The 24,170-nt window shown below is 46.3% G+C and overlaps 1 protein-coding gene and 3 non-coding genes across 4 annotated transcripts; 3 read left to right on the top strand and 1 right to left on the bottom strand.

Annotated features, from left to right (window-relative positions):
* Positions 1 to 6,235: 6,235 nt before the first annotated feature.
* LOC103186046 (ATP-sensitive inward rectifier potassium channel 14) lies at positions 6,236 to 8,953 on the bottom strand. The gene is made up of 2 exons (XM_007904853.2): positions 8,898 to 8,953; positions 6,236 to 8,030 (listed from the first exon to the last, which is right to left on the bottom strand). Exon 2 carries the CDS (start codon positions 7,707 to 7,709, stop codon positions 6,420 to 6,422), a length of 1,290 nt encoding a protein of 429 aa, XP_007903044.2. The 5' UTR covers positions 7,710 to 8,030; positions 8,898 to 8,953; the 3' UTR covers positions 6,236 to 6,419.
* A 12,804-nt stretch (positions 8,954 to 21,757) lies between these two features.
* trnad-guc lies at positions 21,758 to 21,829 on the top strand. Its single transcript has one exon. It is a non-coding gene; the product is annotated as a tRNA-Asp (tRNA).
* Positions 21,830 to 22,568: 739 nt separating this feature from the next.
* On the top strand, positions 22,569 to 22,661 carry trnak-uuu. Its single transcript has 2 exons — positions 22,569 to 22,605; positions 22,626 to 22,661. It is a non-coding gene; the product is annotated as a tRNA-Lys (tRNA).
* Positions 22,662 to 23,278: 617 nt separating this feature from the next.
* On the top strand, positions 23,279 to 23,351 carry trnav-aac. Its single transcript has one exon. It is a non-coding gene; the product is annotated as a tRNA-Val (tRNA).
* Positions 23,352 to 24,170: the final 819 nt, after the last annotated feature.

Raw genomic sequence — 24,170 nt, forward strand, 5'->3', positions numbered from 1 at the left:
GCGGCCTGGAGAGGGGACGGGTGTCCTGGAGAGGGTACGGGCGGCCTGGAGAGGGTACGGGCATCCTGGAGAGGGGACGGGCGGCCTGGAGAGGGGACGGGCGGCCTGGAGAGGGGGACGGGCGGCCTGGAGAGGGGGACGGGCGGCCTGGAGAGGGGGACGGGCGGCCTGGAGAGGGGACGGGCAGCCTGGAGAGGGGGGTCAGGTGGCCTGAATTGTCTGGGAGTGGGTTTGCAAAGCCAGACCCGTCCCCAGAAATATGGGATGAGAAAACAGGGCCCCAAAACCCTGACCACTACCCTGCCCCCCCACCCCCCGGCGTGTGCCAAAAAAAAGGAGGGATTTGTTCCAATGGGACGTACTGGGGCACAGGATTTATGTTCCCTCTCATTCCCTCTCTTTTGTTCTCTTCTCTCCCTCTCTCTCTCTCGCTCTCATTCTATCACTTTCTCTTTCTCACTGGACCTGAGGATCCTCCTGTTTATTCACGGGGGCTATCGTTCTTTCTCTTTCTTTCTCGATATCTATTTCTTTCCCTCTCTCTCTCATACTCTCGCTCTCTCGCGCGTGCTCGATCACATGCTCTCGGGTTCGCACAGTCTCCAGATCTATACTTCTTTCGCTCACTCTCTGTCTCTTCTTTCTCATTCTCTCCCTCCCTCTCTCTCTCTCTATTTCCGTGCCTCTTTCGCTCTCAGTCTGGCTTCTTCACGCTTTTCTCGGTGATGCCCAGGGTTGTGAGTTCTGTCACCGCATTGTCTGGGAACCAATGATTGATTTTGTGCCGAACTTCATCCCAAACCACCCTTTCCATCTCCCCAGTGTAGGGGTGTCCCTGGTGTTGGGGTGTCCCCGGTGTTGGGGTGTCCCCGGTGTTGGGGTGTCCCGGTGTTGGGGTGTCCCCAGTGTAGGGGTGTCCCTGGTGTTGGGGTGTCCCCGGTGTTGGGGTGTCCCCGGTGTTGGGGTGTCCCCGGTGTTAGGGTGTCCCCGGTGTTGGGATGTCCCTGGTGTTGGGGTCTGAGATAATTGGAAGAGAGGGCAAGAGAGAACAATAAAAGACAGAGAATGAGAGAGAGAGAGAGGGGGAGGAAGGGAAAACGATACAGAGAGAAATGCGGAATGAACGAGAGGGACTGGACAAAAAGACAAGATAATGTGAGTGAGACAGAAAAGAGATAGGGAGAGAGTGAGCGAGAGCAAATTAAAAAGAATGAGAGAGTCGTGGAGAGAGAATGAGAAGAGAGAGTGAGAGAGAATAGACAAGAGAGAGATGGAGATGAAGCAATCAAGGCACAGAGAGGACAAGAGAGGCAGTGAAAGGCAGAGAGAGAACGAGAGCGAAAGATATGCTGGACCCGCGAGAGATAGAGAGAGAGAGAGGGATTGACAGAGAGAGAGAGAGAGATATTGACAGAGAGAGAGAGAGATTGACAGAGAGACAGAGAGAGAGAGAGAGGGATTGACAGAGAGAGAGAGAGAGAGATTGACAGAGAGAGAGAGAGGGATTGACAGAGAGAGAGAGAGAGAGAGAGAGATTGACAGAGAGAGAGAGAGAGAGAGAGAGGGATTGACAGAGAGAGAGAGAGAGAGAGAGAGAGGGGGGGATTGACAGAGAGAGAGAATGAGACAGACTGAGAGACGGACAGAGAGAGAGAAAGACAGAGCTATAGACAGAGAGACAACTGACAGAGAAGCCCAGGCAGGAGAGCTCTATATCTACCAGCAGATCAGTTTCATGGTCCTCACACTCACATATTCAACCAACTATTCCCTGGAATCTCTTTTCTCTCTCGAATCTTCTCCGCTTCTCCCTCACCCCTCTCCTCAGCTAATGCAGCTTTTGCTACGCCTGCCTCCCCCATGTTTCCTGTACTTCCATCCATAAGTGACTAAATCTTTATTTCCTACAACATAAACCTCTGAAGATCCTGATCCTATCATTCTCTCTCCACCCTGCATTTCAGTTATTTAGATATTTAGTCCCGCCTCAAATTCTACCTCTTTGAATGAACCTCTGGCCACCTCTCCTCCTTCCTCAGATACCAAACCAACCCATGTAAAGAGCTGCAAAACATTACACAAGATGAATGGTGCCATATAAAGATCTGCTGATGTTGGTGTTGTTTGTCCACCTCTCAAACCTGCTCACATCCCACCAAACTGCAGTCTCCCTTCCTCACCAGCTCCAGCCTCCTGCACGTCCCTCCGCCCCTCTTTTTCATCAGCACCCGTGCTTTCAGCCGGGAATATCTGGACCTCTATGCCTGGATCGTCTCACTTTGCCCACTCTTACAGATTGCGCCTGAAAATCTTCCTATTCAGCCGTGTTTATGGTGGCTGCTATCTCACTCTATCTCTCTCTCTCCCTCTCTCTCGCTGGTTCTGCATCAAGCTCACCACTATTAAGTGTTTCTGGACCATTATTGACTGAAGGCCACGGTGCAAACGCAAGTGGAGTCCTGTAGCTCAGTGGTGAGAGCATTCGCCTTGCTAGTGAGACACCTGGGTTTAATTCCAGGCACAGCGAAACCTTGGGCAAGTTTCGTTACTCCACACGCCTAATAATAATCCCTCAAAACAAAGCAATAATAAATTGGTCATTTTCAATCCATAGCTGTTTGTGGGACATTGCTGTACGCAATTGGCTGCTGCGTTTCGCCCACAAATATACAGTCAATTCACTTTACAGTGTGTTCTGTGAAGCGCTTTGGGACGTCTTCCCGATGTGAAAAGCGCTATATCAAATGCGAGGATTATTATTATTATTAAGTTGTTCTTGTACTACATCTCTGTAAAACAACAACAACAATTTTCATTTATATAGCACTCTTCATGTGGGGTAGTGTCTCGGAGCGCTTAACAGTGTATTCTGTAAAGCGCTTCGAAACGACTCAACGACGTGATAATGCAATACCAAATTACATTTGTACCGCGCCTTTCACGTCAAGAGGACGTCCCATGGTGCTGGACAAGGAAGGAAATGTAAACTATTCAATAGCGCGAAAAGCGACCCAGGGAGGGAGGGGTTAGAAATAAACAGTGAAGACTAAATGTGTCATTTGTGGCAGATATAAAGGTCTATGAAGAAGCAATCCGATCATGTCATTTATGACTAGATGTGTGAAATCTAAATGTAGAAAATCATATTGGAATTGTATGGAGTATTATTCTTGGGCTCGATGATTTCGCTTTTAACTGTAAAAGTCCAATATTAATAATAATAATACTTGCATTTAATGTCGCCTTATCACATCTTCGAGACGTCTCAAAGCACTTCACAGAATATACTGAAAGACTGTATATTTTGTGCGCGAAATGCAGCAGCCAATTTCACACTGCAGTGGCCCACAAACAGTCGTGGATTGAAGTGATCAAATCATTATTATTAGTATTTCATATAGCATTTGAAGCATTTCAATAGCATTTCAATCTTACCTCAGGCGCTCCCAGGAGTCCCCAAGCCTTGGATCTTGCCCACCTGTGTAGAAACCTCTTCTGAAGTATTTAAGCAGGTGCGTCCCTTCAGGGAGAGATTATGGCCCATCCTTTGAAAGCCCAGGGAGATTCCCCACCCGCTCACTCCTTCCTATAGGGGCCCAACAACTCCCCCTTTCCTGCACTACTTCATCCCGATTACTCCATCCTCTCTCTCAACCACTATCTCCCAGATAAAGCCCACCACCTGCTCCCTCGACTCACTTCCCACCCAGCTGCTGAACACCCAACCTCCGGACTTCCACCTCTCCTCCCTCATCCATTTTAGTGGGACCGCACTATCCTGGTTTGAATCCGACCAAACAAACCGGTTTCACTTTGTCTCTCCAAATGGTTTCTCCTTCCGCACTCGCCCGGCACCTGTGTTGTACCCCAGGACTCCATCCTTGGCCTCCTCCTCTTCCTCATCTACATAAACTACCTTGGCGATGTCATCCGCAGATATGGGGTAAACTTCCACATATACTTCTCCTCCAGCTGCAACTCCTGGTCCACCAATGCTCTGTCGGCTTGTCAGGCAGACATCATGGATTGGATGAGTGCAAACTTCTTGCGACTAAATGTCGACAAGACAGAAACCATACTCCTTGACTCCCACACTCTATCCTCCTCCATCGCCTCTCCTCTCAGCCCTAACTTTCATGGTTCTGTCCTTGACTATTCAAATCCTACCTTTCGCACCATATCCATTTGTCTCCACAAACAGTATCTCATCCAGCCTCCACACCGTCTTTTGGTGATAGGGTCAACTTCCACGTGTATGCAGATCACCCAACTCTATCTCTCTGCCTCCACCTTCGACTCCAGGACCAGAATATTGATGGACAGTGAAAAGGGAGCTTACCTCTGTCTCCAACCATGACCTGGGAGTGTGGCTGGAGAATTGAGAGAGAGGTTAACCCGAGATCCGACAATCCCCAGAATCTCGACTTCTGCAGCCACCAGTTGAGACTTTTTCAGATTTAATTTAAATTTGGCCAAATACAACAAGTTCAGCAATTCTTCTAATAACTGGACAAGCTCCACTTCTGTTTCAGTAGCAAGTAACAGATCATCCATGTACCGCAATACGCATTCTTGTTTGGGGAAGATGGAAGATTGTCAGGCCGTTGGGAAGCCATTGTGGTAAGCAGGTCCATGTATACTGCTGATCGCCGAATGTAAAAGCAAACTTGTACTGGCTGTCTGGATCGACTGCAATGCTCCAGAATCCATCAGAAATGTCCAAGGTAGAGAGATCTCGTGCTCCAGCAGGTATCTGTGAAAGCAGGGTGGGGGTTCTCTGACCCCTGGCGAGCAGGCTGGTGTGACGCCATTCAGCCTCTGATCATCAATAGTCAGACGCCACGATCTGTCAGGTTACTTTACTGACCAAATAATCTTAATAATCCTTGCATTTGATAATAGCGCTTTATTGTGACTTCAAGACGTCTCAAAGCGTTTCACAGAACATACTATAAAGTGAATTACCTGCATATTTTTTGTGGGCAAAACACGGCATCCAATTGCGCACAAACTGTCCCACAAACAGTCATGGATTGAGTGACCACATTATTATTATTATTATTTTGAAGGGATTATTACCCCCGGAAAGCAATCTGCAAATCGACTAACAAGCGAATTCCTATTTACTGTTAGGTAAACAGAGGCGTGTGTGTGGAGTAGGAAACTTGGGTAATGCAATGCCCGGAAATCAAACCCAGATCTTCTCACTTGCAAATCGAGTGCTCTAACCACTACACTGCAGGACTCCACATAAATAGACATAGTCCTTAAATGGGAAGGAATGAGACGTGAAGTAAAGAGATATTTAAACACTTCACAATATCTAAAATACCAAATTCATATCAGGTGCTGATAGTTTAACTCAAACTCCCTTACACTGTGCGTCCACACTCCCAAGTCAGGGTTAGAGACACAGTGAAGCTCCGTCTACACTCTCCGTTCAGACTCCTAGGTCAGGATTAGAGACACAGTAAAGCTCCCTCTACACTGTGCGTCCATCCACACTCCTAGGTCAAGGTTAAAATTAAAAAAAAGTCTTGTTTTTCCGTTAGTTTGTTCTGTTGGGAGGTGAATGATTCCATTCTGTCAATACTCTGACCTCCCCTGAAACCAGTGAATTTGGTCACTCAATCCATGACTGTTTGTGTTTCGCTGCTGTACACAATTGACTGCCGCATTTCGCCCACAAAATACAGTCAATTCTGTGAAGCGCTTTGAGACATCTCAAAGACGTGATAAGGCACTATATCAAATGCAAGGATTATTATTACTATTATATGAAGACACAGTAAAGCTGTCTCTCTCGCCCCAGGCTAAATCAATAGCACTTTCTCTTTTTTCTCACCCACAGTTCAGGCTCTCATTAACCCTTGCCCTAGGCTTCCGTGCGCATAACTAGGCTAACAATCGATAAGTATTGACTGATCCCGACATTTGACAGATAAAACTGCTCGCTCGCTTCACGGCTGTTTGCAGGGACATCGCTGTGCGCAAATGGGTGCTAAATACACAGTCACTACACTTTACAGTGAATTGTTTTCTCTCTTTCATATTTTCTCAACACACACAATCACACACACACAAACACACACATGTTCACGCTCACACACTCACACAGACGCACACAAACACACATATATGCACAACGGGATGTCCCGGCTCTGTCACTGAGCCCCTAACACACACACACTCACACACAGACACACACACACACAAACTGAGTGAATGAGTAAAATAGAGAGAAATAAACATTTATTTCACACAGGGATACAAAACAAGAGATCTCATTTCAAAGTGAGAGAGTGAGAAAGACTTTCGGGAGTCGGGGATGGTTTGAGGTGTGAGAGGGAGATGATTGGAGACTTGGAGGATCAGTGGATGGATTGAGGTGCGAGAGAGATGGGTTGCCATGGGGCCAATCACGTCAGGGCCTGTTGAAGCCAACTATTGGCGTTTTGGGGTTCAAGATTGGGCGTAGTTTGGGGGCAATGGATGGCAGTTTCCTCGCCCAGCAAATCAGGACCAGCCTGGTCCAAAATAGCCACCTCGTTCTCGTAACAGAAGGTTCCGGGTGGCTGCTCATTGATATACTTGCGCTCTGCCATCTCTCTTGCGCTACAGAGGGGAGTGCTGAGGACCTGATAAACTCTCTCAAAGTAGGTGTAGTCAACCTCATAATGTCCATCTTTCTCAAACAGCACAGGCTCGAAACAGAAGCCCCAAAGTATCTCCGTTGGAATGTAGGACCCGCGACATTGGGTTGTCATAGCCGTGGCCTCAACCATTCCTTCCAATATGACGATGATCTCGAAATCAGCCATTTCCAGATCCCGAGCTCCCAGATCATACAGAGGGCTGTCCTCATCTATCTCATGTACGATGGTGAGAGGGGAAACTAGGAAGACACGATCTGTGCCCTGGTCGAAACCCACGTCGATGTCTTCTTGGTGCAACGGGAGATCTTCGCCTTCCGAGGTGACCCGGGGACGCAGAAGCTGTGCGCGCACATGGGCCTCCACCAAATGGCTCCTCCTCAAATTGCCCACTCGCCACATGAGGCACAGCTTCCTGTCCCGCTGGGTGATCACGGCGTGGTGGCTGAACTGGAGCGTCTCGTTGCGTTTTTTGGGCCGAGCCATCTTAGCCATGATGGCCCCGATTAGGAAGGCATCCAGAGCACAGCCAGCAATGCACTGCAGAGCCACGGTGATGACGGCCGGTGGACATGACTCCGTGACCGTCCTCACCCCATAGCCGATGGACGTTTGCGTCTCCAGAGAGAACATGAAAGCGGCCAGGAAAGTGCGGACGTGCAGGAAGCAGGGGTCACGTCCCGGTCGGTCCGCAGAGCTTTCCAGGTCTCCATTGGCCGAGGCGATCAGCCAATAGGTGAGGCCGAAGAGCGACCAGGAGCTGAGGAAAGAGACAGAGAAGAGGAGGAACATCCAACGCCAGCGCATGTCCACACAGGTGGTGAAGATGTCTGTCAGGTAACGCTGACCTTTGCCCTCCATGTTCACGAACTCCAGATTGCAGTGTCCGTCTTTCTGGACGAATCGGCTTTGGTGGCCGGGTGGGAGGCGGGGTCTGGGCTGGGGCTGCGCCTGGGATTGGCCGTTTTGGGTGGCTTTGGGGCCCTCCCCCGGCCCTGCCCCCTCCTCCTCCTCGCTGGCCAGGGCTGGGGCCATCTGGGCTCTGACCACACCCATTAACTGACTGCAGGGTCAACAGAGGTCACTAGGAGTAAATGGAGGTACCAGAGGTCAACAGAGGTCACCAGGGTGTTAACAGAGGTCAACAAGGGTCACCGAGGGGGTCATCAGAGTTCACCAATGGTCGACAAGCTCAACAGAGATTGCCAGGTATCAGCAGGAAAACAAGGTCAATGTGGGTCTCCAGAGGCCACCAGAGGTCATTCGAGATCACTGCAGGTCACCAAACATCACTGGAGGTCAATCTAGATCAGTGAAGGTCACCAAATGTCACTGGATGTCACCAAGGGTCACCAGGGGTCACAGAAAGTCAGGTGCCTGGAATGGAAGAGAGAGAGAGAGACGTCAACTCGACACTCAACACAACCTGGAGATGGTGTGATCTCCTCAGTCCCTCCCTTCCCTTCCCTTCCCTTCGCAAACGAGAGAATCTGGGTTCGATTCCCGGTCGGGGTGAAACCTTAGGAAAGTTTCCTTACTCCACACGTACACTGAACACAGAGCAGTAAGTAGGAACCCACTTACACCAGGCACATTTTCCTCAAGAGTTCTGACACTCTCTCCGTCTCTCTCTCTCTCTCTCTCTCTCTCTCTTTTAATCTCTCTCACTCTCGCTTTCAGGTTCTCTTCTTGCGTCTTTCTCTCAATTTTTTTCTCTGTCGCTCTCTCTCAGTCTCTCTCTCTCAGTCTATCTCTATCAGTCTCTTACTGTCTCTCCGTCTCTCCCTGAGTCTCGCCCTCTATCATTCTCTCAGTGTCTCTCTCTCTGTTTCTTTCTCTGTCTCGCTCGCGCTCTCGGTCTCTCTCGCTCTCTGTCTCTGTCTCTCTCTCTCTCTGTCTATCTATCTCTCAGTCTCTCTCTATCAGTCTCTCACTCTCTCTGTCGCTCTAAATCTCTCTCTGTCGCTTTCTCTCTCAGTCCATCTCTTTCTCTCAGGGTCTGTCTTTCAGTCTCTCAATTAGTCTCTCGCTCTCTCGCTCAGTCTCTCTCTGACCAAAATACAGACATGATGTGATTATTTCTCTATAAGCTTGTGAGATGTTTCCTGTGTTAACATAATCCACTTGTTTCCAATTCAGGATCAGGTCAGATGAGGATTAGAAAGAGATTTCAAGGTCAGAAAGAGAGAGAGAGACGTCTCACAACTCTTCACCACCTATATTTACACAGCGCCTTTCACTCACCCCCAGAGAGACGTCTCACAAAGCTTCACCACTTACACTTACACAGTGACTGAGCAAGAGAGTGAGTGAGAGAGGCGGAGAGAGAGAGAGAGGGTGACAGAGAGATTATTGATTGTCAGTTAACAGCTCCGAGAAAATTTCAGTGTTGACAGGTTTTTAAACAGTGAATTGCCCGGAGCAAGAGAGAGTCACTGAGAGAGAGAGAGACTGAGTGAGAGAGGAAGAGAGTCCATCTCAATCTCTCCTTCAGTCTCTGTTTCTAACTCTGTGCGTCTGTGTTATTATCTGTGAGTGTGTGTTATTTTGTGTGTGTGTCTGTGAGTGTGTGTTTTTGCGTGTGAGTGAATGTGTGTGTGTGTCTGTGTGTCGGTGTGTAATCATTTGTACGTCTGTGTGTGTTATTGTGTGTGTGTGTCTGTGAGCGTGTTAGTGAATGTGTGTGTGTGTTACTGTGTTGGTATGTCTGTGTGTGAGACACAGACTGTGTTCGTGTGTCTCTGAGTGTGTGTTTGTGTGTATGTTATGGTGTGTGCATTAGTTATTGTGTGTGTCTGTGTGTGTTATTGTGTGTGTGAATGTGTGTGTTATTGTGTTAGTATGTCTGTGTGTGAGTGTATGTTGGTGTGTTATTGTGTTAGTATGTCCGAGTGTGCATATTATTGTGTGTATATTAGTGCACGTGTTAATGTGTGTGTCTGGGTGTGTTTTATTGTGTGTGTATATGAATGTGTGTTAGTGTGTTCCAGAGTTTCGGGGTGTGGTGGCTGAAATCGCGGCCACCAATGGTGGAACAGAGGGCACAACGGACATGCAGAAGGCCAGATCCAATTGAGTGGAGGCAGCGAGTTGTGGGTTGGGGGGTAAGCAGGTCATAGGGAGGTGCCAGGGCATGAAAGGATTTCAAACCGAGTACGAGAAGCTGGAACTCAATACTCAGCACCAGCTGCTTGATCCAGATACTCACGCTTGACCAGCATTCGGATCTTGCAGACCTTGAAGAGGAATGAGCATGACCAGAGTGCCCTTTGCCCCTTCTCAGTACGGTCCATCAGGACAGTGTCCAGGCTGCAGTTAGTTTCCTACCTGACCCCGAGGTACCAATAAGAATTAACAAGTGTGGCTGATGTCCCTTGTGTCTTCCTATCAATTCCCTCGATTCCCTCCCTTAGGCCGTGCAGAACAATGATTCTGTCCCACTGTTTGGCCCAGTTTTCAAGATGGCGGGTGCAGCAAATGGTAAAGGTGATAAATATGATAAATATCATGGTGCAATACCAGGCCTCGCAGCATCACTGAACAGCGTTTTTGCAAGAAAAAAAGAAACGAAAGTATGTCAAATCATGTTGAAATAATACAAAATAAAATCCCCAGGTAGGGGTGGATTCAGCAGGCGTTGACCTCTGAAATCTGGCAGAAACATGTTTCTGTTATTTTTGGTCTCCACCTGCCTCAGTTGAAATCACTAACTCAGAAGTTCAGCCACTGAAGGCCTAGCCGGGCTGATACTCCAATACAGTCAATGGGGTTCTCTGTCAGAAATGCATTCCTTCAGTTGAGAAGGGACCAATTCGTGACACTATTCCTGGGAGGGAGATAAAACGGGATTTCCTTACCAGATACTGGTTTCAATGATAAGCGGTTTTGCTCAATAAACTACAGCTGCATCACCCAATGCACCTACTGCGGACCCAAGGCTGGTCTCTGGCCAACCTGTGTCTACTTTTACTTCCTCTTCTGCTGCCCATTCCCTACACTCCTTTGTACATTTCTATATCCTTCCTCAAAATCCTCATCAATCAGATAAACTTACTGCCTGCTCCCACACCCCTCCTCACCCAACTACTGACCAACTGTACCACCCCCCCTACCCCAACCCCACTCCAGCACATAGTCAATCTTTCCATTTTCTACTACAACCCCTCCTAAAACCCAAGGTTATCATATCTCTCCTCAAAAACCTCATCCTTGATCCATCAAACTTTGCAAACTATCAGCCCATCTCAGACCTTCTTTTCTAAAGCCCTGAAACGTCTTGTTGCTCACACCGATCCTCCCACTCACTTCTGGAGCCCTTCCATTCTGGTTTCCACCCTGCTCCCAGCACTGACACAGCCTCATCAGGGTTAAAATGGTGTCTTCTGCCTCTGGCACCTCCTGGCACTCTCTGCTTTTGACACCGTGGGCCATGCTATCACCCTCGACCGCACCTCCTCACTCACCACTACAGTTGGGCTGTCCTCTCCTGATCTTATCCAAGTCTTATTTATCCCACTGCCATCATTTCATCTCAAATGGTTACCCCCCACCCCACCAACCCCACATCATCTGTCGTGTACCTCAAGATTCTATCTTTTTGCTACATTAATGTAAGGATTATTTACTTCATGACTAATTAGAAAATAGGTAAAGAAACAACTGAAGGAAAATATTTCAGGACACACATGTTGCCATAATGCCAACTTCTGAATTCTAAAACCAGTAAGAAAGCTCTAAAATCTACTTGGAACTCCAGCTATCGCAAGAATTGGGTAGTAAATTGCTTCTATGTTATACATTATTAAAAGTCCCATGATAGGACAGCAGCAGGTGCTTTGCTGCCCAAATAACGACTCCCAACTAATCGATTGAGATGGCGCAAACCTCTGGAGAGCGTATGATCTGCATCATTATTGACATTAGTCACAGTCACCGCACATTAAGACAGGAAGACGTCATCTCTGTTATTTAACAAAGATCATTAGAAAATATAAAACGTTAACGGGTACAAACAAAACCTAATGCAACCATATAAAGTAATATAGAATGTACATCAACTGAGTATTTTATACTATAAGCAGAATCACAGAAGAAGACTGAGATTCAAACAGCAGATTCACATTTGAGATCCAAAACGAAAACATAAAAAGATTCCAAAAACGATAGTGGTTTGGTTGGCCCAGAATTTTAAATGTTAGTCTCCAAACTTTATTTGGTCAACTGGATGCATGCCAGAATAATCAGCGATCTTACCAGTTTTATAACAATATAATAAAAGCATCACATAGACATCTAGAAGACGTGAAAAGCGCTATACCAAATGCAAGGATTATTATTATTATTATTATTATCACCTTTGTGTTAAATATAGCACCTTATAACATCGTCGAAAAGTCTTAAAGCCGTTACTAAACTAAGAGTTCCGCATTGCACAGTGGAGTCCTGGAGCTCAGTGGTTAGAGCACTCGCCTCGCCCGGGTTCAATTCCCAGCAGGGCGAAATGTTAGGCAAGTTTCCTTACTCCACACGCCTCTGTTTACCTAGCAGTAAGTTGGAACCCAGTTGTTAGTCAATGGTGGATCTCTTTTCCTGGGGTAATATTTGCTTCAAAAAAATAATAAATTAGTCACTCAATTCGCGACTGTTTGTGGGACGCTGCTGTGCGCAATTGGCTGCTGCATTTCGCCCTCAAAATATGCAATCAATTCATTTTACAGTATATTCTGTGAAACACCTTGAGCATCTTAAAAATGTGATAAGGAGCTATATCAAATGCAAGGATTATTATTATTATTTGTATGCCAGCTACACGTAATATTTTCCTGTGACTTGAATCGAATCTGAAATCTTTCTCCTGAGGGAGGCCTTCTCCTCGAATCCAAATCTACACAACCCCCGAATACTCATCTGGGCCAAACCGCTTATCCCCATCACACCAGTCCTTGCGAGGCACTTCACTGGCTCCCCATCATAGAACGGATCAACATCAAGATCGTCACACTCGCCTATAAATCCTTTCATGACCTGAGAACTCCCTACATCTAAGATCCTCCTTACTCCCCACTCCGCTGCCCGTCGCCTCCACTTGGCTGGCTCCGGCATCCTGCTTGTTGCTCGTCTCCCCCGCTCCACCACCATCGGCTGTAACTTCAGCCACTAGGCCCTGAAACTTTGGAATTCTCCCGCAGACCCTCTGCCTCGAACCTGCTTCCCCATTTTCACATCACGCCTGAAGACTTTCCATTCGCAACTTGCCGAAGTCAAAATAATTTGGTGAAAATGGAAATTGATGTAGGAAGGAAGGAGATGCTAAACAGAATAACTGAAGATCAGAAGCTAAGCGTTCACTTATTCAAATCACAAGCCTTCGGTCTTTCTGACCCCACCCTTTGGAACTCCATCCCACATTCCCTTCACCTCACTCCCTCCCTCACCTCCTTCAAGGCACCATCTCAAGACTCTCCTCTTTCCACTGTGCCTTCGGGCACCCTCCTTCCCTCCCTGCCCCGACCCTCCCCTGCTTTACTGATCCCAACCCCCAGCTCAGGTCTAAATCCCTAACTGTCCACACTGATATATTGAGTCTAATACAGATAAGTGCAATGTATTATTACATTTAAGAAGAAAGAATAGGAAACACATTGTTTCAATGAATGGGATAGAACTGGAATTAAAATTTAATCAGGAGTTAAATAGGAAAAAACCCAACCCCCTCCCCTGTGACCAGCACACTCAGCCACAGACAGCTGTTGAGTCTGGCTGGATTGGTTTAGCGTAAACAGTTAAGGTCATTTCCACTGCATTTTCCTCGTCTATTTTATCTGATGCTTCTTCAAATAATTCTATCTGGTGCTTAATAATTCTATAATGGTAGCTATTTCCTTTCATGAATATATATATTATATATGTACATAATAACCCTTGCATTTGATAGAGCACCTTATCTCATTTTTGAGACATCGCAATGCACACCACAGATACAATGTCAAGTGAATTGACTGTGTACTTTGTGGGGAAAATGCAGAAGCAATGTCTGACAAACAGTCATGGATTGAGTGACCAAATTATTTATTCCAATTATGTTTTTGAAGTGATTATTACCCCTGGAAAAGCGATCCGCCAATCAGCTAATAATCGGGGTCCTATTTACTGCTAGGTAAACAGGTGTGTGGAGTAAGGAAACTTATCTAACATTTCATTCTGCTGGGGATTAGAACCCATTTCCTCGCTTGTGAGGCAAGTGCTTTAACCACTGAGCCCGGGAATCAAACCCAGGTCCTGTCGCTTGGGATGCATGGAAATCTCAGCTTGGTTTGGATAATCTTAAGCATGGTGATGGGTTTCCACTTGTGTCAGACACCCACCCGGCCGACAAAAAAATGAAAATAAAATCTTGTTAATTCAGGACCCTGTTCATTCATTTGTAAAAAAGGTTTTATTTCTGCATTAATTTTCTTCAGAAACCTTTCAGTTTTATTATCCTCGACTAAGCTTTACTTTGTATTGTATTGTATTTTTGTGCTGGCCCTGTTAACAATGTTTGCTGTTTTATACAGTATTTTGTTGCAGTGTTTAGGAATGTCGCTGGGTACTGCAGACACTCACTGCAGCTGAGAATGGATATAATCATGTCAGTGTCTCTGCTGCAGGTGTGAAACTCTTAATATCTCTGCAGCTGTCAATTTGTGAGAATATTCACATCCTCAATTCAGTGCACCTATGATTGTGTACACAAACATAAAACTGATACTCCTTTTTCATGTCTGATAAACTATATGTGAATATCAAATTGTTAGTGCCTCCATGGTGTGTGCAAGTGATACTGTTGTGTTTCCACGTGTGAGAAATCCTATGTACCACATATAGTATACAAGAAGAGGAAACACAAGTATTCCTTAAATGTGATAGAACTCGACAAGGGGGGAACTGAAAGAATTCTAACGTTGTTGGTTGACTTGCTGCTCTCTATGTAAAACATTGTTAGGCAAAAATAAACAATGCAAACGGGATGTTGGACATTATTTCTATGTCAATTGAGTTTAGTTGCCCAGACCTACACTCAGGCTGTACAGTCATCTTGTCTAAGAGCAACAAGGATGATCCCCAGTGATGGTGGAATAAGTTGTCAACAACAACGAGACAATATCTAATTAGACAAGGTTCTTCAGTCCTAAGAGAACTTGACTCAGATGGGACCTCATAGATATGTATAACATCTTAAATGGGATCAAAAAATAAGCCCAGATCAACACTTAAGAATGCACCAAGGGATGCACAAGGCAATTTCCGATTAGATACCAGTTGGTTTATCTTTACTCAGTGGATAAATAACAACTGGAATATTTTGCCAGAAATGATGATTGAGGCTGGGACTCTCAGACATATTTAAAAGGTAACTTGATGCTGTTTTGGGAGGATGATAGGACAGGTGTTCTGGAGCTATGAGATCACATGGGCTGAAGTGCCTCCTTCATCCAAACCATTGCTATTGTATTTTGGAATATCAGATAAAATAACCTGTTATCATTTTGTAATTTACCAAAGCAAAATAAACAAATAATGGTTATCACACACACACAAAGAAACTGAGATACAATGTTGAATAATGGCGCAAAATTGAAGGCAAACTACATTCCTACAATGAGAAAACGAGTGGATTCATAATACCAGCGCAAACACACAGGATTCTTCAATTCCACATTCCAGAAATGGTCATCACATTCACAAATAGCAATAATAAAATACGGCTGATCAAATCCAAAATACACTTTCAGGAAAATTAGAGATGCGCTGTGAACATCAAAACTGAATCCAGAAGCTGCAGGAAACACATGATTCCTCACATGCACAAACACAACAGAATCACTTCCACCACAAACTGACAACTACAACAGTTCCACATCTGTAGCGGAGACACTGACGTGATTATATCCATTCCCACTTGCAGTGAGTAATAATAAAAATAATAATCCTTGCATTTGATATAGCGCCTTATCGTGTCTCCGAGACGTCTCAAAGCGCTTCACAGAATACACTGTGAAGTGAATTGACGGTGCATTTTGTGGGCGAAACACGGCAGCCAATTGCGCACAGCAGTGAATGTCTCACAAACAGTCGTGCATTGAAGTGACCAATTTTTTTTTGAAGGACTTATTGTGCCCAGAATAGTGATCCGCCAATAGACTAACTACCGGGTTCCTACTTACTGCTGGGTAAACAGAGGCGTGTGGAGTAAGGAAACTTGCCCAACATTTCACTCTGCCGGGGATTAGAACTCATTTCCCTCACTTGTGAGGCGAGTACTTTAACCACTGAACTACAGGACTCCACCTCAGTACCCAGTACCATTCCTAAACATTATAACAAAATACTGTATAAACCAGCATACATTGTTAACAGGGCCAGCACAACAATACAATATAAAGTGAAGGTTAGTTGAGGATAACCAAACTGAAAGGGTTTTCGAAGGAAATTAATCTAAAATAAAACCTCTTTTAGCAAATGAATGAACAGTGTATGTGGCCTCTCCCTGCAGGTCGCTGAGACTCTGATCCAGGCTTTCATCACGTCCCAGCTTGACTACGCCAACTGTTAGATCCCTGGGCTTCCCAACTCTTCCCCTCACAAGCTGCATGTCCTCTCCCACGCCAGGCTCCACGAACCAATCATCCCCGTTCTTGCCCGGTTTCACTGGCTCCCCATCCCTCAGAGAATAGTTCTCACCTTCAAAGCCCTCCATGGTCTTGCTCCCCCCTAACTCTCCGACCTCCTAACTCTATATCAGCCTGTCTGCTCCCTCCGCTCAGTGGACAACGGCCTTTTTTAAGTCCCCTGTACCTCCCGCCCCAGCATTGGTGATTGGGCATTCAGCATCTCTGCCCTCTCTGGAACTCTGGAAGTCTATCCCGCAATCTCTCCACCTCAACCCTTGCCTCTTTCAAGTCCCATCTGCCACCCTCCCCTGCCCTCCACCCCTCCTGACCCCAACTCCAAGCTCAGGTCCAAAAATCCCTGACTGTCCAGCACGCTGTCACATCTTTCCCACATGGGTGTGCTGCTATATAAGTGTAAATTGTTGTTGTTGTCCTTAATTGACAGGTTTGGACACGTTTTTGGTCAGCCGGGGCTCTGTCACAAGCGGAAGCCCATCACCATGCTTAAGAGTATCCAAACCAAACCGAGATTTCCGTGCACCCCACCTTGACAGATGATGCTCCTTGTTTTGGACACCCCACCAGCGAAATATTTTCTCTGTATCTATCCTATCGGATACCTTTACTATTTTAAAAACATCAATCAAGTCACCCCTCAACCTTCTAAATGAAGCATCACTTCCTTTCCTTTATATTCCAGTCCCCTTGAGATGAAGGCCAACAACCCAATAACATTTTTGATAAGTTTTCACACACGTGAGCTTGTTTTTAGTGATTTGTGTAAATCACAGTTCCTCCACATTTCTTACTTTCTCGACCCTTTTAGAAAATATTCTGTTTGGCTATTTTTGGATTCATAGTGGATGATGTCACACTTAATCACATTCCATCTGCCACAGTTTTGTCCACTCACTTAATCTGTCTAAGTCCCTTTGTATCTTCCTGCTCTCATCTGCAAAACATACTGTGCCTCCTAGCTTTGTGCAGTTTGAATATAAAACCTTCTATTCCTTCATCCAAGTCATTTATATATATGGTGAAAAGCTGAGGCCCCAGTACAGACCCCTAGGAAACACCACTTGTCACGTCCCGCCAATCAGAGAATGTTCCCTCTATCCCTACTCTCTGTTTCCTGCCTCCCAACCAATTACCAAGCCACGTCACAAGGTCGCCTCCGATTCCATGTGCTTTTATTTTTGTTAATAACCTCTTGTGCGGAACCTTATCAAATGTCCACATAGACAACTTTCATAGACACTCTCTTATCCACCATGTTAGTGACCTCCTCGAAAAAATTCAATTAGATTGATCAGACTTGACCTACCCTTCACAAATCCAGGATGACTCTCTTTGATTTGCTCATACCTGTCCACGTGCTGAGTCATTCGGCCCCTGATGAGAGATTCTAGTAACTTCCCTAGAACTGCAGTTAAGCTGACAGGTGTAGTTACCTGAATTCTCCCATCCTTGTTATATAATGGAGTGACATTTGTAATTCTCTAATCCAAGGCCACAATTCCTGAATATAGAGTTTGGAAAATGATGATTAACACATCTGCAATTTCCTCCCCTACTTCTTTTAATACCCTGAGGGATTCCATCAGTTCCTGGAGATCTATCACGTTGGGCAAGCTTTCCTGCTGCTTGTCCAGCTAGGACCATACTACCTGTTAGGGCTTTGGCTTGCAGGGTTAACAGGAGCTGAGTGGGATTACTCTCTACCCAGTGACTGGTCTGCCTTCCATGTCCTGCCCATCAGCATCTCCCGCCAAGCAGGGTAGGCTCCCCTCCCCATGGAGAACATAACAGATATTGTGAGATTTTGAGTTGCGGCCTGCAAACGACATGCTGAATAATAGCAAAAAAAAATAGGGCCTGAAGCTGGTCCCAGTGGCTGACATCGTTCGCTCTCCAGCTCAGGCCAGCGATGACTCCATTACAGAGCAGTGTAACAGCTTCTCCCCGTCACTGAGCGAATGGGGTCCCGGCCAGTGATGGCGCTGTGTGACGATATCACTGTACTATACTAACGAGGATTCACATGGATTGACCTGTTTGAATTCCACATGTGATGTCCACGTGTGATGAGCTTCTGCCGCTGCTGCTGTTCCCACATTATCCTCAAACCCAATAGTTACAGCAACATATCCCGCGTTACTTCAACAGCTGTTGTGTTGACAATAGTGCAGTTCTTTATTTACTGTTAAACTGCAGCACAATAACAATACTCACCGAGTGTCTGCGGGAACCTATTTCTGGGTGTATTTTTGAGTCCTCCTACTGTTCTGTGGCAGTGAGTGTGGTCCCCGGGGTGAGCCGGTGGGGTGGGGGGGGCAGAGCATTGGTCTGGACAGACCAGCCCAGGTAAGGGCTGGGCTCATTGGCAGGAGGTGGGAGGATGGACAGACCAGGCTCTGGAGCTGGGATTCTCCCAGTCACTTGCTGATAACCCTGGGAATCGCAGCTCCGGATGCTCTCCCGGTCCTTGTTTGTGCCGACAGCGGAAACTCAGACCATTCTGAGTCTGAGCAATTATTATTATTGTATATTATATAATGTACATAATAACAACACCCAGGGACAAGCCTTTGTGCTGCTCGGCATCACCACCATCTGTTTGCTCTCCTCCCTCGGGTTCCAGCTGGATTCCTGCTTCGGGGGCGACACAGTTGTTCCCGGCGGCTTTGGGTGAAGCGTCAGTGGCTGCCGGAGGCTGTGCGGCTTTTGGGGGCTTTGGGGGGGCTTTAGGGGGGAGCAGTTTGAGCCGCGGGGATGAGGAGAGGCTCAGTGTGTGGAGCTGCTCAGGAGAGTGAAGCCAGGAGGCTCCACAGCGACTTACAGCTGCTCAGCTTCTCGGTTCCTCATCTCAGTTTCTCTCACTTCTGAAACTGATGGTTTCTCTCCAAACTGGTTTGTGCTGAGACTGAATCAACAGCATTTTATTGAATAAACAGCCAGAACCCCCTGTTCACCCTCAATCACCTCACAAACTAACTAAGGTCCCACTCTGGAACTCCATCCCACGGTCCCTTCGCCTCGCTTGCTCCCTTGCCTCCCTCAAGGCCGGTCTCAAGACCCTCCTCTTCGAATATGCCTTTGATCGCCCTCCCACCTCTCTGCCTTCCCTCACCCCAACCCCACCCCTACCCCATGCTCGGGTCCTGACCCCTGTCTGTCCAGCGCTTTGGGACATCCTCCTGATTTTGTTGTTGTTGTAAAAGCAGCCGCTTGCGGTGACTGGGGTTCTGTCCCGGATTGTTTTCACAGCAACAAACCAGCAGATGGTGAGGACTGGGGGCCAGGGCTGTCACCAAACAATATGTTTTACGCAGTGACTTAATTCCAAACATGTCAGACTCTGACCATGGCCGCAAGGAACTGGATCACAATTGTGACAGTGAACTTCAAGGCCACCTTCACCCAAGTCAATAACAAACCAAATGCCCAATCCATCTGTCTCTGTGGTGCCCTCGGCTGTAAACTCATATATTTGCCTCTATTATTTCCTTTTTCAGTTCTCCTCTGTACTTTCTGTATTTTATTTCATTCTCTAGTGTGCTATGAAGCTGACATTCATCATCGACCTCCTTTTTCTGTTTCATTTTAACACCTATTAATTTAATATCCACGCTCCGCCCCCACTGACACACTCTCCAATTGCTCCACATTATTCCCAGATCTAGATCCAGCACTGCTTCCTTCCTCCTTGGGCTGGAAACATACTGATCGAGAAAGTTTTCCTGTACTCATTTCAGGAATTCTTCCCCCTCCTTTCCCTTTATACTGTTTTTCTCCAGTCTATCATTGAATAATTGAAGCCCCCATTATCCTGCTCTATTGTTTATACATCATTCTGAAATTTGCTTGTAGATTTGTTCATCCATCTCCTTCCCACTATTTGATGATCAAAAGCATATACCCAGCAGTGTAACAGCTCTGCAAACCTACACATATTATACATATTTACTTTTGCAAATGTATTTGTACATATGTAAGACATAGAACACATTTTGTTCTGTAACTCTCATCAAACAAAGGCATGTTATACATATCGCAAACCTCACATAAAGTGCACTCACCACATACCTTCTTTTCTTTAGTGTCCACCTTTATTTTCTCTGCAGTTATTTGAAATACATAAACACATTTTGTGAGTTTCCGAGTTGGGGCCCGCGGTAAACATGCCGCATGACATCAAATTAACTGTTTTAACTGTTGGTAGACGGCAGCCGAGCCATCAGTTTACTTCTCTGTCTGTATTAACAACAGTCACAATCAGCAATGATCCTGTAGCGTGGGTTAGAGTACTCGCATCGCAAACGAGAGACCGGGGTTTGATTCCTGGCTGGGCGGAATGTGGTAAAGTATTCTTACTCCCCACACACGCCTCTGTTAACCAAACAATAAAAAATAATAATAATAATAATAACAACAACAACAATAATAATAATAGCAGTAGGTAGGAACCTGGTTGTTAGTTGATTGCTTTTCCGGGGATAATAATACTTCAAAAAAAAATGTTGTCACTCAACCCACGACTGTTTGTGGGACACTGCTGTGCGCAATTGGCTGCCGTGTTTTGCCCACAAAATATACTGTCAATTCACTTTACGGTATATTCTGTGAAGCGCTTTGAGACGTCTCGAAGACATGAAACGCGTTATATCAAACGCAAGGATTATTATTATTATTATTATTATATGTTATTATATGATTGTCCCTGAAGTTCCAGGGCCTGAAGCTGGTCCCAGTGGCTGACGCCGTTCACTCTCCAGCTCAGGCCAGCGATGACCCCATTACAGAGCAGTGTAACAGCTTCTCCCGTCACTGAGCGAATGGGGTCCCGGCCAGTGATGGCGCTGTGTGATGGACCGCCCTCTGATGGTCCTATTTGGTATTACAACATGAGGCTGTCAGTCTGAATCTCCGCAACACAAGACTGTGAGGAACCAGATCAGGTTGGGACAGAAGCAGCTGAACAGGACCAGGCCCTGATGCTGATTAATGTCAAACATTAGCTTCAGTCACATCGCTGAACACAGGATGGACGTCAGGCTTTGCTGGACACGAGTTTAAGTTCAGTCAATAAGAAGCCCAAACCATCCAAAAAGCCTGTAAAGAAAGCGCTGCTAAAGAGAGCTGTAAAGAAGCCACGATGTGCAGCAGCCTCAGCGAGACCGAGCGGCAAAGACGCAAACACCAGCCATAAGGCAGTAAATCGTCCCCTTTGCTGAGATGAAGCCCCAGAGGCTCTTCTCGGAGCCACCCATTCATTTCCTCCCAAACCATCTGCTCGTGATCAATCCTTGTGGGTTGACACAGAGCAGCGCAGACGAGCAGCAGAAATAGAGGGAACGAGGACAGTAGGTTCCCAGATCATTGGTCTGGTTACAGTTGTTAGTGTCACCATCTCTGTACTTGGTTGAATGAAAGCAAAAGAATCCACGTGAATCCTCGTTAGTATAGTGGTCAGTATCCCCGCCTGTCACGCGGGAGACCGGGGTTCAATTCCCCGACGGGGAGGTTATTTTAATCCTTCTGGTTATTATACAATTTATTTCCGGAAATTTAAAGTAAGTCAAAAATATGTGGCTGCGAATCAGAGAAAATGATGTCAAAGTATTTGTTGTCATGTGGACGTGGTGGAGACTGGAGGGTAATGGGGACATTCTGCTTTAGATTGATTTCCTGTCATTGTCACAAACACAGAGCTGGAGATATGGTCTCCGTTCACCTGACTTATTGTTCCCGTTATCGGATACTTCATGGGGACGATATTTGCTCTCTGGGCGTTTGATGCTCTCCTCTGAGCAGCAATTGTCCAAACGGTTCAGAAGCCGAGCTGGTTACCGGCCACACAAACCATAGTTGTTTTTACTGAAGAATTAATAGAAACAACAGAACTTACAAAGTTGCACAGTCACTGAGATACAAAGTTATAGCAATAGTCGTCTAAATATTCCACAAGACGTCTTCAAGCCTTTGTGAAACAAGGTTAGCAAAGTAAGATTCTCTCGGCCGAAGCGATCAATGTAAATTAGATAATGTCTTTCCCGTCGTGTGGAGGCCTCAAAGCGCTTGACACTGGTGTGTGGGCACTGAGCTCGAGGGGGGAATGATCCCCTTCACCGAGTTTAAAGAGGAATGTGTTGGGATGGATTTTGAACGCGGTGAGCGAGGGAAGCAGTCGGAGGGAATGAAATACATATAATATAGATTGACCGTTTTCTGAAGGAATCAAAGTTATCCCTGTGGGTGAGGAGCCCGGATAGCTCAGTCGGTAGAGCATCAGACTTTTAAAGCAACGAACCTGACAGTCATCTGAGGGTCCAGGGTTCAAGTCCCTGTTCGGGCGTTATTTTAAATCAACTGTATTGAGGAGGGAAATCTCTTATTACGTTGAAGTGGTCATTCACTTTTTTCTGATATCAACATCTTTAAGTATGTCATTAATATCGTATTAATATACAGAGACACACGTCTGTCTTCATGAGACTCTTATTTCCAGAGTCTTGATATTCAGTCCTGAAGCTGCAGCCGTCCAACCTCAATAACACACACAAACCTAATACTCACAACTTTCATTTCACACACACAGGGCCTTCCTTGTTTATCAAATCTGTTTCTCTCATTTTAAAACAAACTATTATGAAGACTTGCGAAAATACATATTTCCAGCGTATCATCCTATGGAAGTGTTGGGACTGGACAGCAGTTCTTTGAAGTGCAGTAACAAGTCATAATGTTACAGGAAATTTTGTGCTGAACGGTTCTGAAAAGTACGCGAGTAAATGTAGTTGTGACTGAGTGGTAAAGGCGATGGATTTGTTAATCTCACGGCGCACTTTCGGGCCCTGTCAATTACATTCTGCACAGCTTTTTTGAAGNAAAAAGACAAAAACTTTAAAATATCCCAAGTCTTGTGTTGAAAAATAAGGTTCATTTAAGAATGGCCTCACGAGGCTGCAGAAGGTTTCCATAGTGTAGTGGTTATCACATTCGCCTAACACGCGAAAGGTCCCAGGTTCGAAACCTGGTGGAAACAAACTCTTGTTATTTTTCAGACCGTCATCCACACATTCATCACATGGTTGGGGGGTATGCGGGTCATAGCGTATCATCCTATTGAATTGTTGCGACTGGACAGCAGTTCTTTGATGTGTAGTAACTCCATCTCCGACCTCCCCTTCCTCTCCAAGATCTTGGAACAAGTTGTGGCTTATCAGCTTCACTCCTTCCTCTCCCGCCACTCCCTCCTTGAATCCTCCAGTCGGGCCTCCGTGCCGCCCACAGCACAGAAACAGCTCTGGTCAAAGTGACAAATGACATTTTGTCCATCTACGACCAGGGCTCCCTCTGCCTCCACATCCTACTCGACCTCTCTGCTGCTTTCGACACCGTCGACCACTCTGTCCTCATCCACTGACTCTCCTCTCACCTCAACCTCCACGGCGCTGTCCTTGATTGGTTTCGTTTGTACCTCTCACACCGCCTGCACTTCATCTCCTCAAACAGCTTCTCCTCCAGCCCCCGGACTGTCTCATGCTGCGTTCCTCAGGGCTCTGTCCTTGGTCCCCTCCTCTTCAACATCTATCTGCTCCCTCTCGGTGACATCATCCGCAGACATGGGGTCAACTTCCACATGTATGCAGATGACACCCAACTCTACCTCTCTGCCTCCCCCCTCGACTCCAGGACCCACTGCTGTCCTGACAGAATGTCAGTCAGTCATCAAGTCCTGGATGAGAGTTAACTTTCTTCAGTTAAATGTCAATAAGACCGAGACTCTCCTGATTGGTTCCTCCTCACCTCAGCGCCTCCTCACCTCAGGCGCTGACAGCATCACCATCAATCGGGCTCACTC

Source organism: Callorhinchus milii, unplaced genomic scaffold, assembly GCF_018977255.1.
Source record: "Callorhinchus milii isolate IMCB2004 unplaced genomic scaffold, IMCB_Cmil_1.0 Scaffold19, whole genome shotgun sequence".
In the NCBI taxonomy this organism is placed as follows: Eukaryota; Metazoa; Chordata; class Chondrichthyes; order Chimaeriformes; family Callorhinchidae; genus Callorhinchus; species Callorhinchus milii.